Genomic DNA, 22,867 nt, shown 5'->3' with positions numbered 1-22,867 from the left:
CAAAATCTATATTTGGCAATAAATTTGAGTTTTTTCGGCTCTTGAAAGTCTAATCAAAATTTTTGTATCAATTAAACTTAATACTGTTCAAAATAAAAAAAGCACCTAAGGGTAGGTACTATGTTCGGTTTTCGAGTTGAAAACCACTTTATTTTCGCGATTACTTTTCCTTAAATAATCAAAATTATAAATGAAAACAAACTTATTCCTGTAAAGTCTTGCCGAAATATAGAGGAACAAGAAACTACGCATCAATTGTGTTAATTTGTCTGCTTTATATTGAACTGTTTTAATAAAGTAACCACGAAGATTTCAACGCGAAAAGCGAACATAGTACTTACCTTAAAGCACTAAATGAAAATGCCAGAAAGCACCAAGTTGGTGCTTTTTTTGAAAAGGCACCAAAAAGGCAATTTGGTGCTTTTTAGAAATCAAAAAGCACTAAATTTGGTGCTAAAAGCACCAAATTGGCAACACTGACACAAACTGTGTATTAATTGCAGGAAAAAAACTGGCAAGAGAGTAAAAATGGATTTTACTCTCTTTGCTAAAATTAGCAGAAATGTACGCGAACAAGTTACCATAATTGACTGTAATATATTTTGCATGTACGATTTGTTTAAAACTAAAACGCAGTTGAACTCTTTTTTAATTATATGCTAATAGTTACGTTTTTACTGGGAAACAGTGCTGCCGCTACTACTTCAATCGAAGTATTTTGCTTCATTTTCACAAAATTTACTTCGTCACTCCTTCTTTCAAAAATCTGCTTCACTTTTTGTTCTGCTTCATATTTTAAAATTTTTCCCCATATTACATAATTGTTTTTCCTATTCCTTTAATTGCGATGAACATAGCGGTTTTAATCATTGAATTATTAACCGATGTGGACCAATTTTTGCATAGTTGTTAGAGACCATATACTTACACCATGTACCAAATTTCTGGATCGGATGAAATTTGCTTCTCGTTTATATGGGGGCTATACGTAAAAGTGGACCGATATGGCCCATTTGCAATACCATCCGACCTACATCAATAACAAGTACTTGTGCCAAGTTTCAAGATGATAGCTTCTTTCGTTCGGAAGTTAGCGTGATTTCAACAGACGGACGGACATGCTCAGATCGACACAGAATTTTACCACGACCCAAAATATATATACTTTATGGGGCCTTAGAGCAATATTTCGATGTGTTACAAACGGAATGACAAAGTTAATATACCCCCATCCTATGGTGGAGGGTATAATAAAATTAATTCTATTGTTTTGTTTTCATAAATGTATGCTACTTCAATTTTATTCAATCTACTCCACATTTTTCCAAAATCTACTTCACTCAATTTTTCACTAGCGGCAGCACTGCTGGGAAAATCTCAAAAACTTGCAACTTCGCTGCATCTCAAATGTTAAATTTGATCTCTCTCTTTCTCTCTCCGTCTCTCTTTTTGGAGTAAACGAACGACTTCCAGTAAAATTTCGAGAAAATTATCAAAAATTATTCGAACTGAGCTAATTTAGAGCCGGTATGCACCTCTAATGAACTATCCGCTACCCTTAAGATATACATTTATGTTTTTGCTACCGAAAATTCAGCGAGGCGTTGTTATATTTATTTATATATTTCCATATGCATATAATAAGAAATCATTCCTATATTTGCTTGGCAAAACAGCATTCTCGGCACGCAATCGAAATTTCCGCTAGAGGTACCGGGTAACCAAGAGAATGTGATGCATACAGGGCTTTAAGGTAAGTACTATGTTCGCTTTTCGAGTTGAAATTTTCGCGGTTACTTTACTAAAACAGTTAAATATAAAGCAGATAAATTAACTCAATTGATGCGCAGTTTCTTGTTCATCTTGATTTCGGCATGACTTTACGGGAATATGTTAGTTTTCATTTATAATTTTGATTATTTAAGGAAAAGTAATCGCGAAAATAAAGTGGTTTTTCAACTCGAAAACCGAACATAGTACCCAACTACTGTGGTAAGGGGTATAATAAGCAGGGCAATTTTGCTAGACTCCGACTTCAGCATTTCTTATTAGCCTCGAGTCGATTTAGCGATGTCCGTCTGTCTGTTTGAGTCGATTTAGCGATGTCCGTCTGTCTGTCCGTCCGTCCGTCTGTCTGTCTGTTCATGTATTTTTGTGTGCAAAGTATAGGTCGCAGGGTAAGTCCGATCGTCCTCAAATTTGGCATAGGGTTGTTTTTTGGGACAGAGACAATCGCTATTGATTTTGGAAAAATCGGTTCAGATTTAGATATAGCTGTCATATATATTTATCCCCGATCTGGTCATAATTGGCGTGTTTATCAACAGAAAACTCGAAAAACTTGCAAAATATCTTTCGTCCGATTTAGACTCATATGACCACAGAGGCCAAAGTTTACTAACGATTTTCGTGAAATTTTGCATAGAGAGCAGTATTCATATTCTACCAATGCTTGGTAAATTTGATTTAAGTCGGTTCAGATTTAGATATAGCTCCCATATATATCTTTCGTCCGATTTGCACTTATATGGCCTCAAAAGTCAGAGTTTTGCCCTGACTTGCTTCAAAATTTTGCACCAGGAGTATGTTTAATAGTTTCGGTAAGTGTACCAAATTTGGTTGAAACCGGTTCAGATTTAGATATAGCTCCCATATATATCTTTAACCCGATTTACACTCATATGACCACGGAGGCCAAAGTTTTTTTTTTTCTTCGAACGGTCCCATCGCACACTTTCCCGCCCCTTCCGACCGTGAGGGCCTCGTCCCCATAACGTAGGGACAGCGTACACACCACGATCCGGACCATGGCGGGGTGGAGGCAGAGGGATTTGACCAGCTACAGAGAAGGACTCATCGGCCGGGTATATTAAAACACAAGATCAAATATTAGGTTATTCAATAAAACTAATGTATTAGTTATTCAAATATGCTAAAATTCTACACTTCATCATATCAATACTAAGGTTAGTGTCAACTAGATGATAGATTGAATTAAAAATAATACACATCCTACGAATGCTCCACAGAAGCATAATTCGAACGTTGAAAATCAATGTAAAGAAACTGGTAATTCCTAGATGCCCTAAAAGGAACATTTATCCTAATCCTAGATATCAATTCCGAACATGAAATATCCCCACTAACTAACCTATACATCATCATGGAGCTCAACATCGTCCGTCGGCTTCAGCGTTGCCAATTTAGCTTTTTTCCCGCTAGATTTGGCTTTTTTTGAAGACGTTTAGCGGGAAAAAAATGCATTTAGCTTTTAGCTTTTTTTCATGCCCCTTTTAGCTATTGTTGGCTTTTTTTATTTTCGACACGTTTCTATTGAAATATGGATAAAACGGCGTTTTTATCTAAGCCTTGCTGCAAGAATAAGGGTTTCCACATATTTCAAAGCTCAGTTGAAACATTAATAATGATTCCAGCCACTATGCGGGCATTTTTGTAGCAAATACACCTTGTTGTAAAGTTTTTTCATCATATTCATAAAAGTTATCATGTGACTCGTTTATCTTTTTTATGTTATTATAATATTCTAAAGAGATTACGATATTACTGAATTAAAATTGTCGTGAGGCCAAAGATTTCATTTCTTTAAAATACAAACGCGAATTATGGTTATAATAGCATTTGTGAATTTCTTATATAAAAACTGTTTTCCTTGTCCAAAAGACGATAAAGTCGTTTTGTCCTTCTTCTTTTCATGAAAGAAGGAAGAATTAATGAAATAGTCTTTAAATGTGAGGAGTTTTTACTTCTTGACCACAAACCAAAATAGCGTTCAAAAATAGAAGATGTTGTTTAACACTTTATTATAAAAACGTATACATACAATAATTTCTACTTGAAGTCGAGTCTGAATTTGGAAATTTAAGTTGGCGTTAACGAAGGACTTCCAATAAAAAATTTGTGATAGTAATCAAAATGTATCGAATACGCAAACAGTGCTAATATGCCTTAGATATTGTTACAGTCTCACAGAAGTGGAATTAAAATGAAAATAATATACATTTTAAGTGAAATAAAGCCTTTAAATTTGTTAAATTTCAATCAAAAATGTGACTTTCTATACAAAAAAATTTAGCTTTTTTTCTAGCTATTTTTTAGCATCTTTTAGCCTTTTTTAGCTATTTTTTGGGCAAATCTAGCGGTTTTTGGTGAAACAATTCTGGCAACGCTGGTCGGCTTCTAAGATTAGGCAAATTAATCAGCCTCAATCTAGAAGTGTATGAAGGAAGAACAAAGTCACTGTTCCAATGAAGATATCTCAAAGCGAACAACAGGAACTGCTTCTGCTATACTCCCAATTACATGAAATTTTGTGATATCGTGCGTGCACCCAGAAAAAAAGTGTCTTCGAAAATAAAGGTGGGTATTAAGTTCGAGTTTAGCCGCTAAAATCGTAATTTTTTCACTAAAGTGAAAACTAAATCAGTTAAAAAAGGCATAAAATTATACATATTTGTTGCAGATTTCATTATAACTTGATGGGGAATAGCCCAAAGCAAATTTTTACAAAGTTTTTATTCTTTAAAATGGATTATTAAAGAAAAGTAATCGTGAAAAAATGACGATTTTAGCGGCTAAACTCGAACTTAATACCCACCTTAAAGGAAAAAATGTTTTATTTTAGCAATTTTATTTCCATTTAGTTTAGCAATTTTATTTCCATTCAGGTAAATTTTTGTGTGAAATAATAAAATTTACTTGTTTCAGTAAAAAACATCCTAAACTGAAAGCAGTTCATTAAATAGAATAAGGCATGGAATTTTACTAATACTGTTTTCTTCGCTGGGTATAAGAATTTACTACTGAACAAGAAAATTTTATTCACTGATAACAAAGCATTCGTAAAAATAAACAAAATATGAACTAAAACCAAGTTTCCGCAAATTTAGTAAAATTTCTTATAAAATGATAATTCTAACTACCTTTATTATAGAAAGCTTATCATACATACGAATAACACTTGGCATAGAAAAATATTTTAGTTCATTCGTACTAAGAAGTATTCAATCCTTTCAAAACTTAAGGAAACACACTTATTAGAATATAGGAAAATTTCCTACATTTGTTTTATCTACCTGTCATCGATGTAATCGATGTGTTTGCGCGTGGGTTGTTTTTTTAGTTGGAATCGCGTTGTTATGGTATACGGAGAGATTGTTAAAAAATAATATTGTAAAATAATATAATAAAAAACAAATAAAATATATTAAATATTTGTTATTTTAAATTAGTGAATAATGTTAATTTTTTGAAAATTGGTTTATAAAAAAGAAAACACCAGCAGAATAACAACCCCTTCATTCGACTTCATTTTGGAATCTTCAATTATGAGGTAATATTCAGTGACGATAACCTTTTGTGAAAAAATTGGTTTAGGATTTTTTTGTTTATAGTTGTGGGTATTGAAATTGTAAAAGGTGGACAAAATTGCTAGGCAGCATCTTATTCAATGGGAAAGGTACTAGAAGAAGAAAAAAATGTGTTTTTATATTTCAAGGCCAGTCGATGCTGTTGTTTCTAAGTAAATATATTTAATATATTAATAAAGCATGTCTTTTATTTAAGAAAAAACTGCCTATATAAATAAACAAAACTGTATTTAAAAACGAAGTAAGCAGTTCTAATTTTGAAGTAAAAAGTTTACCACAAATATGTAAGATTTGTCCAAATGAATGAAAAAAGTTCAATAAAATCATTCCATATATGAATTCAATTCAGTTAACTTTTTTCATCCTGTAGTATAGTGGTACATAAATATAGGAAAATGTTAACTCATATATGGAATGCATTCTACCTAATTTCTACGAAAATCACATCGTTCGTCTTTGGCGCTATACGAAGTTCAACTTTCTTCACAATGAGTTAATTTTAACTTAAAGAAGGGGTCACTTTTTTCTGAGTGTGTTTTTATTACTTACCGTTCTCGAGTTATGGCTCAATACGTCAACTTTTTGGCCAAAAAATTCGTTTTTTTTTTCATTTTGAGCGACGAGCGGCACGTGTTAACGTCGTTTAATCGGGCTCAAATTTTGGCTATTCCAAAATCTGGAAAGGGGATTCATTTTGTGGGGTTAAGGCGAACAAGATTCCGACATTTTTTTGCCCCATATAAGTTGCGGTCACTCTAATATATATTGCCTGTTTTTTTCCAGAAAAGAACCTAACCTAAAAAACGTGCACATTTTTGACAAGAAAACGCCATTAGAATGTTCCAATCGCTACACCCAAAGAAATTTGTTAGTAGGGACAGCAGAAAAGTCTGCTAAAACAGCAGAAAGTCTGCTAAAAAAGGGACAGCAGTCACTGTTTGCTGAAATAGCAAACATTTCCTGCTATTTTTGAAGCTACATTACACTAAAACATGTTTTATTTTGGCTAAAACAAATAAAAATGTCAACTTAGGAGCTATCTTAATATAATTAAAACAATATTTTTGAATATCTATAGTATTTGACCAAAAATCTGATTATTCATAAAATTGAGGCATAACAGCAAACAAAATATTTGCTGATCGTATTTAGGAGCTTGTAAGTATATTACAGTGCAAAAATACACCAAAAACTACTTTTGGTTCTTAAATATGCTTTGGGGAAAAATGTATAACCTAAAAATTTTATAAATTGTTGTTCATTAGGCCCTGAAGTACAAAAATATAACAACAAACATCGACTGCTGTTTTTAGCAGACTTTTTTCTATGAGTGTAGAAAATCCACTAAAGCTATTGGGGGGTTAACCAGTGCAATGATGTTCTGGATAACTCATACAAATGTTGCATCGAGTGAAAATTTCATTGGGATGTGGAAAATTACAAAAAAAAAAAAAAACAAAAATAATAATAATAATAAAATGTAACTTCAAACAAATATATCATGCAAAAATAACTAAATGTTTTTCCAGCGTATAATATTGTATTATTTGCGATACGAATTTCTTGCCATGCATCCCTACACTCAAAGAATTGAACTCTCTATTTCACTAAAGCCAATTTAACTTTATTTTTTTTGATACCATTTTGGTAGTACTCCTTCGGTTTTGCCTCAAAATAGGACTCAGTTTCGGCGATCACCTCTTCATCGCAGCCAAATTTTTTCCCTGCGAGCATCCTTTTTAGGTCTGAGAACAAGAAAAAGTCGCAGGGATCAGATCTGGACAATACGGTGGGTGGGGAAGCAATTCGAAGCCCAATTCATGAATTTTTGCCATCGTTCTCAATGGCTTGTGACACGGTGCGTTGTCTTGGTGGAACAACACTTTTTTTTTCTTCGGGGGCCATTTTGCCGCGATTTCGACCTTCAAACACTCCAATAACGCCATATAATAGTCACTGTTGATGGTTTTTCCCTTCTCAAGATAATCGATAAAAATTATTTCATTCGAATCCCATAAAACAGAGGCCATTACTTTGCCAGCGGACTTTTGAGTCTTTCCACGCTTCGGAGACGGTTCACCGGTCGCTGTCCATTCAGCCGACTGTCGATTGGACTCAGGAGTGTAGTGATGGAGCCATGTTTCATCCATTGTCACATATCGACGGAAAAACTCGGGTGTATTACGAGTTAACAGCTGCAAACACCGCTCAGAATCATAAACACGTTATTGTTTTTGGTCAAATGAGAGCTCGCGCGGCACCCATTTTGCACAGAGCATAGAGATATCCAAATATTGATGAATGACATGACCAACACGTTCCTTTGATATCTTTAAGGCCTCTGCTATCTCGATCAACTTCATTTTAGGGTCATTCAAAATCATTTTGTGGATTTTTTTGATGTTTTCGCCACTTTCGGGCGTCCACTGCGTTCACCGTCCTCCGTGCAAAATTTCACCATGCTTGAATTTTGCATACCAATCAATTATTGTTGATTTCCCTGGGCAGAGTCCGGAAACTCATTATCAAGCCATGTTTTTGCTTCCACCGTAATTTTTCCCTTCAGAAAACAGTAATTTTATCAAAACACGAAATTCATTTTTTTCCATTTTTTTCACAATAACAAAAGTTGCTTCACAAAAGACGCTCTATCTCACAAACTAATTGACTTACAGACGTCAAACGAAACGAATCATTTGAAGGTTGGTACTATATAAAAATAATATGCATATAATACTAGCGACGCCATCTATGTGTCAGACCGGGGACTTATCAGCCAACCAGTTAAGAAACGTGAAAAAATTATACACAAAGTAAGCATAAAGATTTGCTAAATTCGTATTTTTCACAAAATAGTTCATTATTTCCATTATGAACTTCGTATGTCACTAAAGACATTTTCGTAATTTTGAACTCCAATTTTTCCTTCAAATTACAAAATTTTCTTTATCAAATGAAAAAAAAAATTATTTATGTCTAATAAATTTTCTTGAATTTGTCGAAAATTATTTACTTATTTTTGTGATATCGGCGTGATGCCAGCGTTTGTAATACTGTTTAGTTAAAATTTTCTAAAAATATTCAAAACATTCTAAAATGAACCAAAGTTTTCTTCCTAGTGGGTTCACTGTTCTTTCAGTGTAATTTTGGATTCATTTCGCATTGCAACAAAACATCAAAATTCACCACACCGATCAACACGCATTGAGGGGGATTTTCAGTTCAGCTTTCGATTTCGAACAATCACATACGAAGTTATTGCAAAGACAATTATTAGCATTTCAGTCGCTCGTAAACATCACAGTTGAAAGCATCTTGTGTTTCTCAAAAGAAATAAAACTTGTCCAGCTTAAAGTTATTTTACCAAAATGGAAAAACATATTTTGATTGTTTGCGCAATTTTCGCCTTGTGTTTTGTGAACAACGGTAGGTGTGGAACAAAATAAATATGTTAAACTGTATGCACGAGTGCGTGTGTGTGTGTACATATGGCTCTAATATAAATTTAAATTTATTATGGAATTTAAATGATTTTGTTTACAAAAAAAAAAAAAAAAAAAACATTCACTGAAATAAAACATATGTGTCGATTTTAAGAAATTAAAATATATCTATATATATTGCACAAAAGTTGAAGGTGGATCTCAATAACATTCGATCATGTTATGCAAAAAAATACAAATGTACATCTGATCCCATATTTAAAATAGCTTAACGTCATCGTTGAAAATATTTAGCAATGTAAAAAAGCAAAACAAAGTCGTAATTGATGTTAATTATTTGTGTGTGCTTTCAAACGAGTTCTACAAGTTTAATTTACAACTTTAGAGATTCAAAACACGTTAGAAGCCCATTACTGTCGGAATATTTTAGGTTACTTCGGCATTAAAACAATTGTTTGTCTGTTTCTACTTTTTCGTTAAGGCTAAGTTTGATATTTACATTAGGAATATTTAAAAAGAATATGTGTAAGGTGTTTTAGCAAGGCCAGCTTAAGTGTTCTTAATTTGAAAATACACAGAAAGAAAGAGTAATTTTATTTGATTATAATGAAATATTTATCATTTTCCTGGAATAAAATTTTCTAACGATTTAACGTCCAAAGCTGTAGATATTTAATAAAATAAAAAATGAATTCCTCGACAAAACTATGGTAGACATTTTATCATTTACAAAACGAAATAAATCAACATTTGTCAGTTTAATATCCATAAAAAATATCCACAATTTATTTACAATATCATAAAGTATTTATTCTCCGTCCTTTAATCGATAAAGTAAAATAATGTTTTTGATAAAAATGTCGCAAATTTTTTGTTATATTTCTCTTACTTGTAATCAGTTTAGACATCCATTACAATTTAGAAACAATAGCCAAAAAGAAACTTTCAAATATATAAATATAAAATTCATTTCATTTAATAAAAATATTGTTTTGAGATCAATTTGTTTTAAAATGCAAATACCACAGATCATTTACAAAAACAAAAACTTTATTAAATGTTAATAAATATTTTTATTGTAAATTTACCCCCAGAATAAGGACAACGGAATTTTTTATAGCCGATTTAACTTTATTTTAATTCATGAAAATTAGTTAATTTTAGTTCCAGTGTGCCAAGCGTGAGAAAATTTTTCTTATTTTAATTATTTTATGCTTACTCTTATGACGTGAACTAAAAATGAGAAAACAAGTTTTATACAAATGAAGTACACAATTTTACTAAATATGGAAATAGTTCATATTTTCATGAAATGGGTGAACTTTGCTGAAACTGAGTTCATAAGTTTCTCAAATGAGTAAATTTTACTTAATTTTTGTGTAGAACTTCAAACAGCGCTAAACACATTTGAACAAGTTATATTTCCAATTTTTTCTTCCAAAATATGAAAAATTTATTATTTTTAAAAAATTTTCTTCAATTTGACCAAAGCTTATTTATATCATGTTGATATTACTAAAATATTTTAGTTAACATTTTCTAATATAAACCTTAATTTTCTTTCATGGTGGGTTCACTTTTTCTGCGTGTACAAGCCATAGTTTTTAGTACAAACTTGAAATCTAATAAAAAGAAACTATAAATTCACCAATAAGTTAGAAAAAGGTAAAGAGGGGTGAATTTTCAGTTTAAATTCAACCATTTAAATTTAAAATTAATCCGTTTTCCAATCAAATGATCCTTTTTTTCAGAGCAAGTAAATTCTGTTTTAAAAACATTAAATATAGCAGCAATAGCAGCAAATATATGAATAACAACGGAATAATCGGTTCATTTTATTGATTTAGAATGTTAGATTTCAAGGGGTAGCTGGCAAGAAGTTTTCCCAAGATCTTAGTGGTATATCTCTGATTTTATTTAAAGAGCTATTGTTTGTGGTGGAGTTCAAGCATAATAGTGTGAGGGTGTTAGGTTAGGATGAAAAGGGGCTATAGGTTTCCCTGTCTCATGTTGCCTAACATACTCTCACATTCGGCCTGCTGTGTGCTCTAACTCGTTCTTTAAATGGTACCCTTTTCTTATCTCAGAAACTCCTTGTTCTTAACGAATTCCTCAATATATTTGCTGCATCTGTTTCCAAACTAGATGAGGTCCTGAATCACCTCTTTCCCTACATGGTGGGCTCTATTTCATGTTTTTAGTGTAGGGTATGGTCACACTAGGCAAATATTTTAACGAAATGAGTGTCAAACGAGAGGTATCGTTCATTATACTTTGGCATTCTAATACAGTCCGTGATCTCACCGTAATATCTGATATTACTTTCACTCTACTTGGTGATATTCTTATTGCCATCTGTGGGACCCAATGCAAAATTTTTATTTTGCAATTCATCTCCACCGATATCCCCCAGACTGTTGACTTTTTTTTGGAGTGACGATCAAGTGCATATAGTTTTTACGTTCTCGATAAATCAATTTTTTTCTGTTAGCCATACATGATCTGGATATATATACATTACTAATATCTCATACACATTAGGCTCAAAATCTAGAGTGGATTTGAAATCCGTTATATATAGAGCAAATGATAGTTGAAATCCATAGACCTTATAACACACAAATAGATAAGCCATGGGTGTCAAACTATGTTTGACAGTTCCCAAAATTAAGAATAAACGAGAAAAATAAGAGCACGATTACACCCAAAAAAAAAGTGAACCCACCGTAGAAGAAAATGTAGGTTTATTTTAGAAAATTTTAACTAAAATAGTTTTCTAATTGCAACATGTTATAAATAAGTTAATACTTTTTGTCAAACTGAAGAAATTTTTTTAAAAAGAATTAATTTTTTTCTGCTTAAGAAAATTTAATTTGTTGCAAGAAAAAATTGGATTTAAAAATTGTTAAAATGTCTTTAGCGCTGTACGAAGTTCAAGACAGGTACAATTTTAGTAAAATTTACTCATTTTAGAGACTTATGAACTCAATTTAAGCAAACTTCTATCATTTTAGGAAAATAGGAACCATTTTATTTTGTAGTAAAATTGTGCACTATATTTGTATACAACTTTTTTCTTATTTTTAGTTCACGTCATTAAAGTTAGCAAAAAATTATTCAAATAAGGAACATTTACTCATATTGTGCAAAATTTAACTAAAATCAACTAATCTTCATGAACTAAAATAAAGTTCAGTTGGCATTAGAGCCCCTTTTTTCTGGGTGTACAATCTCTTTCGTTTTCCTTTTTGTTGTTTGCCAATTTTACACAAAATTAGAACGTTTATGACGCACCAGAGGATTTATAAATAAATTAATATATTAAAAGTTCATATTTGAACAAAAAATTGTGACCAAAACCGCGAAAATACGAAATTTTTCGCTTTACCAACAACACAAAAGCAAATGTACGACAATTACGAAAAAATCAAAACGAAATGTCAGAAAATTAATTTTTGGAACTGACACATTTTTTTAAGGAGAATAGTGGATCATCTATGTATTATAAGGTCTATGTTGAAGTGGATTTTGGAAGTATAATGTGAATGAGGTATAAGGTAAATTTGATTTTAGGCTAATTTTTATGCAACCGATTTCGGCGTTGGTTCAAACATCACATTTGTACTAAAACAATAAAGAAAAATTGACCCTAAAGGGCACTACACTGAAAAAACAGTGAACCCACCAGGAAGACAAGTTTCGGTTAATTTTAGAAAATTTTGATTATTTGTAGAAAATTTTAACTAAACAGTATTACACACGTTGGCATCACGCCGATGTCATAAAAATAAGTAAATATCTTTCGAAAAATTCAAGAAAATTTATTAGACATAACTAAGTTTTTTCATTTGTTAAAGAAAATTTTGTAGTTTGAAGGAAAAACTTGGAGTTCAAAATTGCAAGAATGTCTTTAGTGATATACGAAGTTCATGATGGACGCATTTTTGGTAAAATTTACAAATTTTAAGAAATTCTGAACTATTTTGTGGAAGGTACGAATTTAGTTAATCATTATGCTTCATTTGAGTTTATTTTTTCCTCGGTTTTAGGTAATTTAACTAACGTAAACAAAAAATTATTTGAGTAAAGGAAACTTTCTCCAAACATAATAATTCCATGAACTAAAATAAAGTTAAATTGGCTTTAGTGAAATAGAGAGTTCACTTTTTTTGAGTGTATATGGACCCTACAGCTCTATTTTAATTCATAGAATTATATTTAGTTAAACTTTCTCCAATATGACAAAATTTATAAAAATTTTCTAAATCCGTATTTGCCACAAAATAGTTCCGAATTTCTTAAAATTAGTACAATTTTACCACAAAAGTGCCCATAAAGATATTTTTGCAATTTTGAACTTTTTTTTCCTTAAAACCACGAAAAAAAAAATAATTATGTCTAATAAATATTCTTGAATTTGTCAAAAAATACGCAAATATGTAACACTGTAACAAAACAGTCGATAGTTAAACCAACTCTAATTTTAACTTATTTTTATTTCAAAAAAATATTTGTTTGTAGTTAATTTTTATTATTTTTTGCGAAATTTTCAACAGCCCAATGAAAGTTTCCTTTTGTTAAGTATGTCTCAAACATTTTATGAACTAAACATGGGTATAAAGTTCAATGACCGTACATATGGAAATATCAAAATGTGGAGTACAATTTAGTTCAATTCCTGCTGTAAACCCGTTTTCTGTGTATGTTCGCCGAGAAAACTATATTTTTTCGAGAAAAGTGTTCCATGTTCCACGTAAAAAAAAATAACATGTTACGCCTGAAACATTTTTGGGATGATCATATTCTTGTGTACATTTTGTTTCCTGGTGGTACATTAAAAACTTATTATTCAACGTGGGTATGCCCTCTTCGACCTGTTAAGGATTTTTTCGTTCCACTCATATCAAAAGCAATTAATAGGTCTATTTTATTCTGCCAAACTTTACAGATTTTATGTACTAATAATAAAATAATTAGCATAACTGATTTTAACCATTATTATTAGTTGGCCACATGAAATGGGCGGCTGTAAATATTTGTTGTTACACTGAAAAAAATATTGACCTAATATGGAAGATTATGGAACTTGAATTTTAGGACCCAAAATTTACGCAATGCTAAGGACAAAATTCTTTAAAACTATGACATTTTAATTAAAAGAATGTTTATAATCCTTGCTTCAAAAAATTTCTTCATTAAATTTAGAACACAAATCTTGAAATTTTGCGTCTCTCTGCTGAAGTTGTAGATCTTTAAAGTAAGGCAAATTTTCCTTACAATAAAGAAAAACATTTTTAATTTCAAGAAATCGTCTTTAACTCAAGTGACATATTGAATTTTTAAATTTAAGATAAAAACGCTTCAAATATAGGCTAAGACTTATTTTAAAAATTTGCATCTTTTTTTAGCATTAAGAAAACTGAAGTACCTGGCATAATTTGGATTTTGAAATTGGAATTTCTTTGTACATAAATACCTTTATTAAAATATCGCAAAAAGAAAAGAAAAATTCGATGAATGAGATCTGTTTCCAATTTTAATTTTATTGATCCTAGGTTTAAAGACAGGGAGATCCGTAAAAAATGTCTTTATTTTAAAGAAGCCGCATCTTTGGCTCGGAATCAATACCAAAATCCTTAAGGGATGGTCAAAATCTTTGGATCCAAGTAAACTTTTTTTGAGTGTAATTAGACCACATAACAATGAGTATTCTTCTATAAGAAATCTTCCATACATGAATGTTCTTTTGTAAATAATTTCTATCTAAGTTTGTGCTTTTGGAAATGGGAATATTTTAACTTACTCACACAATGCGGGTGAAACATTCATTTGATCTTAGTAACAAAATGAGATCACACAAAAAATATACCAAAATATATAAATAGAAATATGTAGTAATATATATTTGATCAAAATAATTTTTTTCCGAAGAGATTTCTACACTCATACTGCTACACTCATAGAAAAAGTCTGCTAAATCCAGCAATCAGTGCCTGCTGTCCAGCTAACAACAATTCGTAACTGTTTTAGGCTTAAGAAAATACCAAAAATATGTTTTTTGTATATTTCAGCCTTCTACAGCCTTCTTAAAAGCAAATGTTTTGTGCGCTGTTAGGGCTTAATTTGAGGAAAATTTAGATTTTTTGCCAAATACAAGATATATTCATTTTGTTTTGTTTTTATTCTATTACGATTGCCCGTACATCCAAAAAAATGTTAGAAAAACCAGCAAAAAATCTGATTAAAAAGGGTAAACACCTGTTGAAAAAGGGAAAGCAGTCGCTAATTGCAAACATTGTCTACTACACTGAAAAAAAAAGCAAGCCGGTTCCAAAGATTTTTTCTTTACTTTAACAATTTTGGTATTGATTCCGAGCCAAAGAAGCGGAGAATTCAATAAGGATACTTTTAAGATACACCGAATAAAAGTAAACTGTTTTGTAGGAAGAATAAACTAACTCGTGCGAAAATTGAACCTAATTTTGCTACACTTTTTGAGATTTCCCCAAAGCGTTGTTAAAACCAGGGTTGTGGAGTCGGAGTCTTGGAGTCGGAGTCTGAAGATTTTGCTGGAGTCGGAGTCGTAGAAATGTTGCTCGACTCCGACGAAATGAAATTTGAAAAACACTTCATGTCTTTGTAGCTAAAGAAATATTTCGACAAATTAGATTTCATTAGGGTTTTTAATCGAAAAACGTAAAACGAAGTACTGCATTCCAGGCCATTCAAAGTGTATTTTATGAGTGAAATTTCACGGTGATATAAAAAGTAGGTTTTACAAAAAAATGGGCTGAATTGATCAATTGTATGTTTCCATTTTTAACATATTAAAATATTGATTTATGTCCCTATCTCTTAATAAAAGTCAAATTTTAAGGCAATATAGCAGTAGAACCTATCAAAATTTAAAATTAGAGTTCTTTTGAACATATATCGGTCTATTTTTGAACAGTACACCTTAAAATTCCCAGCAAAAAAGCGTCGCCAAAAAAGTAGTGAAAATGTTCTTTTTGGATCCGGAAGTGGTGCAAAATAGGCGCAGAAGCGATGAATTTAACATGGGCTTGTCATGGGACGGGTGTCCACCATTTCATCAGCCGTTGCACTGAATTTGCATCACTTCTTAAAGTGTGATCCGAATTCAATGTTTTGGATGTGAATTAATAAATTTTGTGATATTTTGCAAATAATTAATTTTTAATTTTTTTAATGATTTTTAATGCATCATAACGCTTGCCTGGAACGTTTAACACCAAATATTTTCAAAAATTTGCAATTTTTCTAAATAAATAATTTGTATCATTTTATTAATTTTTTATCTGTTGTTAACCTATTTGAAACAACAAAATTTAAATTTTCCATTAAAAGTATGAAAAAAGCGAGTTATAAAAAAAAATTGACTCAAAACTTTATCTTCCTATGCAGTTTAAAGAACATCTTTGACTCGACTCCACAGCCCTGGTTAAAACCAGGAAAATTTAATGCCCTGTTTTACTTTTTAACTACAGTTCACGAAATTACACCCTCTAATAGAAGAAAATATGAACTAAAAGTTAAGAAGAAAATCATTGGCGCCAAATCATGACCATTTTAACCATACGGTAGTTCATTCTTGCTATTTTTGGAAATCGCACGAAAATATTCATTTGCTTTAGTTCATATTGAACTTATGTGTACGGTCATCGAACTTAATACTCACGTTTAGTTCATAAAATATTTGAGACATACTTAAGAAAACGAAAATTTCATTGGGCTGTGGAAAATTTTGCAAAAAGTAATAAAATTTAACTACTAACAAATAATTTTTTACAATAAAAATAAGTTAATAGTTAGCGTTAGTTTAACTACGAACATTTTTTTCTGTCTACAATTCTCTTTTAAATTTGGGTTTTGTGTACTTGACTCTAAGAAGAAAATTTTAAATTTTCTTCATATGCTATAAAAGCCATTTAAAAACAAGTTGATGACAACTTTATTTTCCAAATTCATACACGACTTCCAATATAAATTATGCTATATTTCAAGTAAAAAACATCTTAAAAAGAAAGTGTTGAAAAACATGTCCTATTTTTGAACGAGTTTTTTCTTTGTAGTCAAAATGCAAAAAGACAACAAATTTAAAGACAATTTCATTAATTTTAAAGAATTTTTCTGAATAATTAAAGTCAAGTTGACCTTAGACCAAAAAAAATTTCTTTCATGCTATGATACCCATTTTTAAGCCAAATCACTTAATTATAAGGACAACACGACATTGAAAAGTTTGTCGACTTTTGGGCAAGGAAAAAACTTTATATTAGAGAAATACGTCTCCTACGCTAAGCAAAATTTGCATTCGTATTTTAAGGACATGAAATCTTTGGACAATATTCAATATTTTTTCAGTGTAATCTCGATGACTTAGTTCAGTCCAAACAATGAAAAAAGTAATACAGGGACTATCGTAACATATTATGATTATTTCTTGTATTTGCTTAAGAATCAGATTTTTTCATATTAAGACATAATGGGAAACAAAATGTTTGCTGGTCGCTTTTAAGAGCACAAAAAATAGTTACTTTATTGCATTTTTTCAAGAAAACTGGAAAAGCGGCAATTCTCTGCTAAAATAATTTTTTAATAAAACAACATACTACACCCAGAAAAAAGGGGCTCTAATGCCAACTGAACTTTATTTTAGTTCATGAAGATTAGTTGATTTTAGTTAAATTTTGCATAATATGAGTAAATGTTCCTTATTTGAATAATTTTTTGCTAACTTTAATGACGTGAACTAAAAATAAGAAAAAAAGTTGTATACAAACATAGTGCACAATTTTACTAAAAAATAAAATAGTTCATATTTTCCAAAAATGGCAGAAGTTTGCTTAAATTGAGTTCATAAATCTCTCAAATGAGTAAATTTTACTAAAATTGTACCTGTCATGAACTTCGTATAGCGTTGAAGACATTTTAACAATTTTAAAATCCAATTTTTTCTTTCAACATATGAACTTTTCTTAAATTAAAGAAAAAAATTAATTATTTTTAATAAATTTTCTTCAATTTGACAAAAAGTATTAACTTATTTGTAACATGTTCCAATTAGAAAACTATTTTAGTAAAAATTTTCTAAAATAAACCACGGTGGGTTCGCTTTTTTTTTGGTGTATGTTATGCTAATAATATTGTGAGATTTTGAAATTATTTGGTGGTAATAATATAAAACAAAATATTTTTATATCACAAAAATCAAACATTATTTGACTTTTAAACATTTTTAAAATTTTGTTTCAATAACTGTTGGGTTGGGTGTCATATACTATGCAAAATTTCAGATTCTTAAGTAAACGAAGATTTTGATAATGTTCGGATAATGCTAATGACTTGTCATTCTCTTTTCAGCCGATGCCATTAAATGTTACAAGTGCAAGTCCACAATTGACAGCGGATGTACTGATGCAGCTCTCGAACCCAATACCGCGGTGAGAGTTGTAGACTGCGATGCTGAGCCAAAACCAAACAGCATGGAACAATATATGACTGTAACTAAGTGTAACAAAGTTGTCACCAGTGGTAAGTATGGCGGCATGCTCCTTTAGTGGAATTTCCACTATCCATAAGGCATATTTGCAAACGAAATTTTCGTTATTACGGTGTTATCGATTGTTAGAACTGGTTTATTAGCATACGACAGAAGTTTTAGCAAGAGCTACATACCGGTCTTAAAATACGAATACAGATTCCGAAATTGGGGTTCTAAGGAGCATGCGATCCCGTTTAAAATAGCCAATTATGTACTTTATTGTGGACGTTAAATGTTTCCAAACGTTCTGTCGAAATTTTTATTACCCACTATATGGAGAGCAACCGAGGTCGAAAAGTGAAAGAAATGATGTCAATAGCTGGCATATTTTTCTTGAGGTGCAAAATATGTTCCACAATATAGTAGGTGGGAACAGTAGGAATCTCGTTAATAGTTTCATATTAACCTTTTTATGTTAATATGAAGAAGTTAATTGTGGAATCTACCTTAATTTGGAAATCTATGAGAGCTGATAAAGGGTAATACAAATAACATCATTATACCCTACGCCACACTGTGGAACAGGGTATTATAAGTTAGTGCATATGTTTGCAACACCCAGAAGGAGACGAGATTGACACATGGTGTCTTTGGCAATATTGCTCAGGGCCGGCCCCTGAGTCGATCTAGCCATGTCCGTCTGCCAGTCCGTCCGTCTGTCTGTGAACACATTTTTGGATTCAAAGTGTAGGTCGCAATTTAAGTCCAATCGACTTCAAATCTGGCACAAGTATGTACTTTGGTTCAGAATAGAACCCTATTGATTTTGGAAGAAATCGGTTTAGTTTTAGATATAGCTCCCATATATATCTTTTGCCCGATATCTACTAATATAGCCCCAGAAGCTAGAGTTTCAGCTTGATTCACTTTAAATTTTGTACAAGAAGTGTAATGGATAGTGTCGTAAAATATGCCGAATTTGGTACAAATCGGTTCAGATTTAGATATACCTCCCATATATATCTTTCGCTCGATATGCACTTATACGGCCCCAGAAGCCAGAGTTTTACCCTAATTTGCTTTAAATTTTGAATAGGGAGTAGAGTTAATTTGTCGCTATGCATGCCGAATTTGGTTCAAATCGGTTAAGATTGATATATAGCTCCTATATATCTATCGCCCGATATGCACTTATATGACCCCAGAAACCAGATAATTGCCCCAATTTGCTTTAAATTTTGCACAGGGAGTAGAATTAATATTGTAACTGTCCATGCCGAATTTGGTTGAAATCGGTTCAGATTTAGATATAGCTCCCATATATATATCATTCCCCCTATTTTCACTCATATAATCACAGAGGTCAAAGTTGTAATCCGATTTGTACAGGGAGTAGAAATAACATTATAACTATGCTTACCAAATTTGGTTGAAATCGGTTCAGATTTAGATATAGCTCCCATATATTTGTTTTTCTTATTTCGACAAAAATGGTCAATATACGAACATTTTCCTTGTAAAATCGCCACTGCTAAGTCGAAAACTTGTAAGAATGACTTAAATTGTCCTATACTTCTAATACATATCTATCGACCGATAAATCATAAATACACTTCAGCAAAGTTGCCTAATAATTGCTTCGGATTTAAATGTTTCCAATATTTTTTTACTAACATTGTGTTACACCCCAGGGGATTAGCCGAATTTTCACGTCTACAGTTTTTTAGAAGTCTAACAAATTTTGTCCAGATCAAGTCAGAATTAAATGTATATATATAGTACCCAACACATTTGACGGATTTTCTATGGTATCGAAAATATGGATCTACAAAGTGGTGCAGGGCATAATATAGTCAGCCCCGCCCGACTTTAGATTTCCCTTACTTGTTTTAATATAAATTTATTGGAAACACATATCTTATTTTTTGGGTGTATAAATTTATGTCACTCAATATGAGTTCATCATCTTAACCCCATCTATAAGACTTATTTCATACAAATTGTACACGATTAATAGACATAAATTATGTATAGATATACATATCTATGTATATATATATATGTATGTCCAAGTCTTTTCATATATCTATGGCTCTATTTGAATTTGTATTCAAATCAACGGTTTTCGATCGATTGCTGATGTCATTCCAAACAAAAAAGTTTTTCCGAGTGTGCGCAAATATTTGCGCTGAATATCAAACATGTTCAAAAATAAGTATAGACAATAACATAAACCATAAACGGGCGTAGTGGCTTGGTTTTGCCAGTAAACACAATAGGAAGAGTTAAGGCTGTCGTTTCTTCGTCCAATACGGTTAGGCCTGGCCACAAAACAATTCTTCAAGCAAATGGGACCAAACTTAGTGACGTAATAGTCTAAACAACTTTACCCCTCATATCAACAACTTTGATCTCACTTGTATATTTGAAAATAATTTGCGTTGGTGTTGCTGAAGGTCGTTGTGGTGAAAAGCTATCCAATTTAACTCACCACCAATGTCATTGTTGTATTTATCTAGCCGTTAGTTTCTATTGAAAATTTAAAAGTACTTTAGATATAACAATAAATGGTATAAATTAAAATTTATTTAATGGACCGTTTAGAACAAATATATAATTTGGAGTACACTTTCTTGGGGAATAATGTCAATAGACGGCATCCCTAATAAAATACATATAGTGAAGATTGTATTTTCATCAAAATCTTGGATGGAAAAGATCTAGTACATTGATTTAGAATATTTCATATCTCTAAATTAATTGAGGAACCGTGAAAAAAGTTAGTTTTTGGCAAATTAAACATAGTACATGATTGTTTGTTTTCTATATCTGCTGAAACAAAAAACTGTGTTAAAAAAAATCTGATGTAACATAAAGTAGCATAAAATTACTGCTAACTTATGTTATAGCCGTGAAACTTACAAAATTTATATTTAACATTTTGTTTCCTTTCTTCTATTACAGATAAAATCGGAAAGATTATATCCCGTGACTGTCATTACCAAGTCGTTGGAACCAAAGATGATACTTGCACCGTTTCCCATAGCCGTCAAATAGATAGCTGCTATACTTGCACTGGAGATATGTGTAATAACACCTCATCTGCCGGTCGTTTCATGGCCTTGGGTATGGCTGCTATCCTCGCATTTGTATCTTTGCATTTCGCCTTTTAATTTAAATTAATTTTCTTGTTTTGTATTTGTTTATAATATTTAAATTTGTAAATAAGTTGTACATGGAGTAAGGTATTCTACACCTTTGTTTTTGTAAAAAGAATTCATTCATTGGAAATTAAATAAAAGTTTAATTGGAATAAAAATTTATACATTTCAGACATTTTTGTTTTATAATGTTCTAAAGGCCGTTATTAGGATATCATCAACGGACTATACGGGGTTTTCACAAAAACACTAAATTAACCATACAAAAATATAAAAGAAGACGATTATATTTTTATCAAGTCTTGTCAAATTATAAGTGAAAACGTACCAAGGCATTGATTGCGATACTTTATATTTCAAAATTAATTAATTTAAAGAAGTAACCGTGAAAAAAGCTTGTTTTCATCATGAAAACTGAAAATAGTACTTACCTTAATCGTGGGTACCAAATTAGAGCTTAAGGTGGGTACTAAGTTCGAGTTTAGCCGCTAAAATCGCCATATTTCACGATTACTTTTCCATTTTAAAGAAACTAAACTTTGTGATATTTCCCATCATGTTTTAATAAAATTTGCATCAAAGAGGTACAATTTTATACTGTTTTTACTGATTTAATTTCAGTTTTAAGGTAAGTACTATGTTCGCTTTTCGAGTTGAAATTTTCGCGGTAACTTTATTAAAACAGTTCAATATAAAGCATATAAATTAACTCAATTGATGCTCAGTTTATTGTTCCTCTAAATTTCGGCAAGACATTATGGCAATATGTTTGTTTTCATTTATAATTTTGATTATTTCAGGAAAAGTAATTGCGAAAATAAAGTAATTTTAAACTTGAAAACCGAACATAGTACTCACCTTTAGCGGCTAAATTCGAACTTAATACGCACCTTTAAGGTAGGTATTAAGATTGAGTTTAGCCGCTAAAATCGTCATTTTTGCACGATTACTTTTCTTTAATAATCCATTTTAAGGAATACAAACTTTGTGACGATTTGCTTTGGGCTATTCCCCATCAAGTTATAATAAAATTTGCAACAAATATGTATAATTTTATGTTTTTTTTTTTAATGATTTAGTTTTCACTTTAGCGGCTAAACTCGAACTTAGTACTCACCTTTAGACGCAAAAATAAATCAGTAATAAAAAAATTATACCTCTTTGATGCAAATTTTATTATAACTGGAATAGCCCAAATCAACTTTTCTTTTATATTCTTTAAAATGGATTATTCAAGAAAAGTAATCGTGAAAAAATGGCTACTGGAAACTGTTGCCCGAGTCCACGGTTGAATCCATGATGCGCTGCATACAAGCCAGTATTTCAAAACAATATTCGATTCCTATGCTTGGTGTTATAAGTAACATATGT

General features: G+C 31.2%; 1 protein-coding gene across 1 annotated transcript; it reads left to right on the top strand.

The window, feature by feature from the left end:
* The first annotated feature begins 8,651 nt into the window (after positions 1-8,651).
* atilla lies at positions 8,652-21,667 on the top strand. The gene is made up of 3 exons (XM_075296118.1): positions 8,652-8,813; positions 18,215-18,385; positions 21,300-21,667. Exons 1-3 carry the CDS (start codon positions 8,756-8,758, stop codon positions 21,506-21,508), a joined length of 438 nt encoding a protein of 145 aa, XP_075152233.1. The 5' UTR covers positions 8,652-8,755; the 3' UTR covers positions 21,509-21,667.
* The last annotated feature ends 1,200 nt before the right edge of the window (positions 21,668-22,867 follow it).

Source organism: Haematobia irritans, chromosome 2 (assembly GCF_050003625.1).
Source record: "Haematobia irritans isolate KBUSLIRL chromosome 2, ASM5000362v1, whole genome shotgun sequence".
Classification (NCBI taxonomy): domain Eukaryota; kingdom Metazoa; phylum Arthropoda; class Insecta; order Diptera; family Muscidae; genus Haematobia; species Haematobia irritans.
The sequence above is the reverse complement of the archived record's forward strand: the minus strand, read 5'-3'. Positions and strand labels throughout refer to the sequence as shown.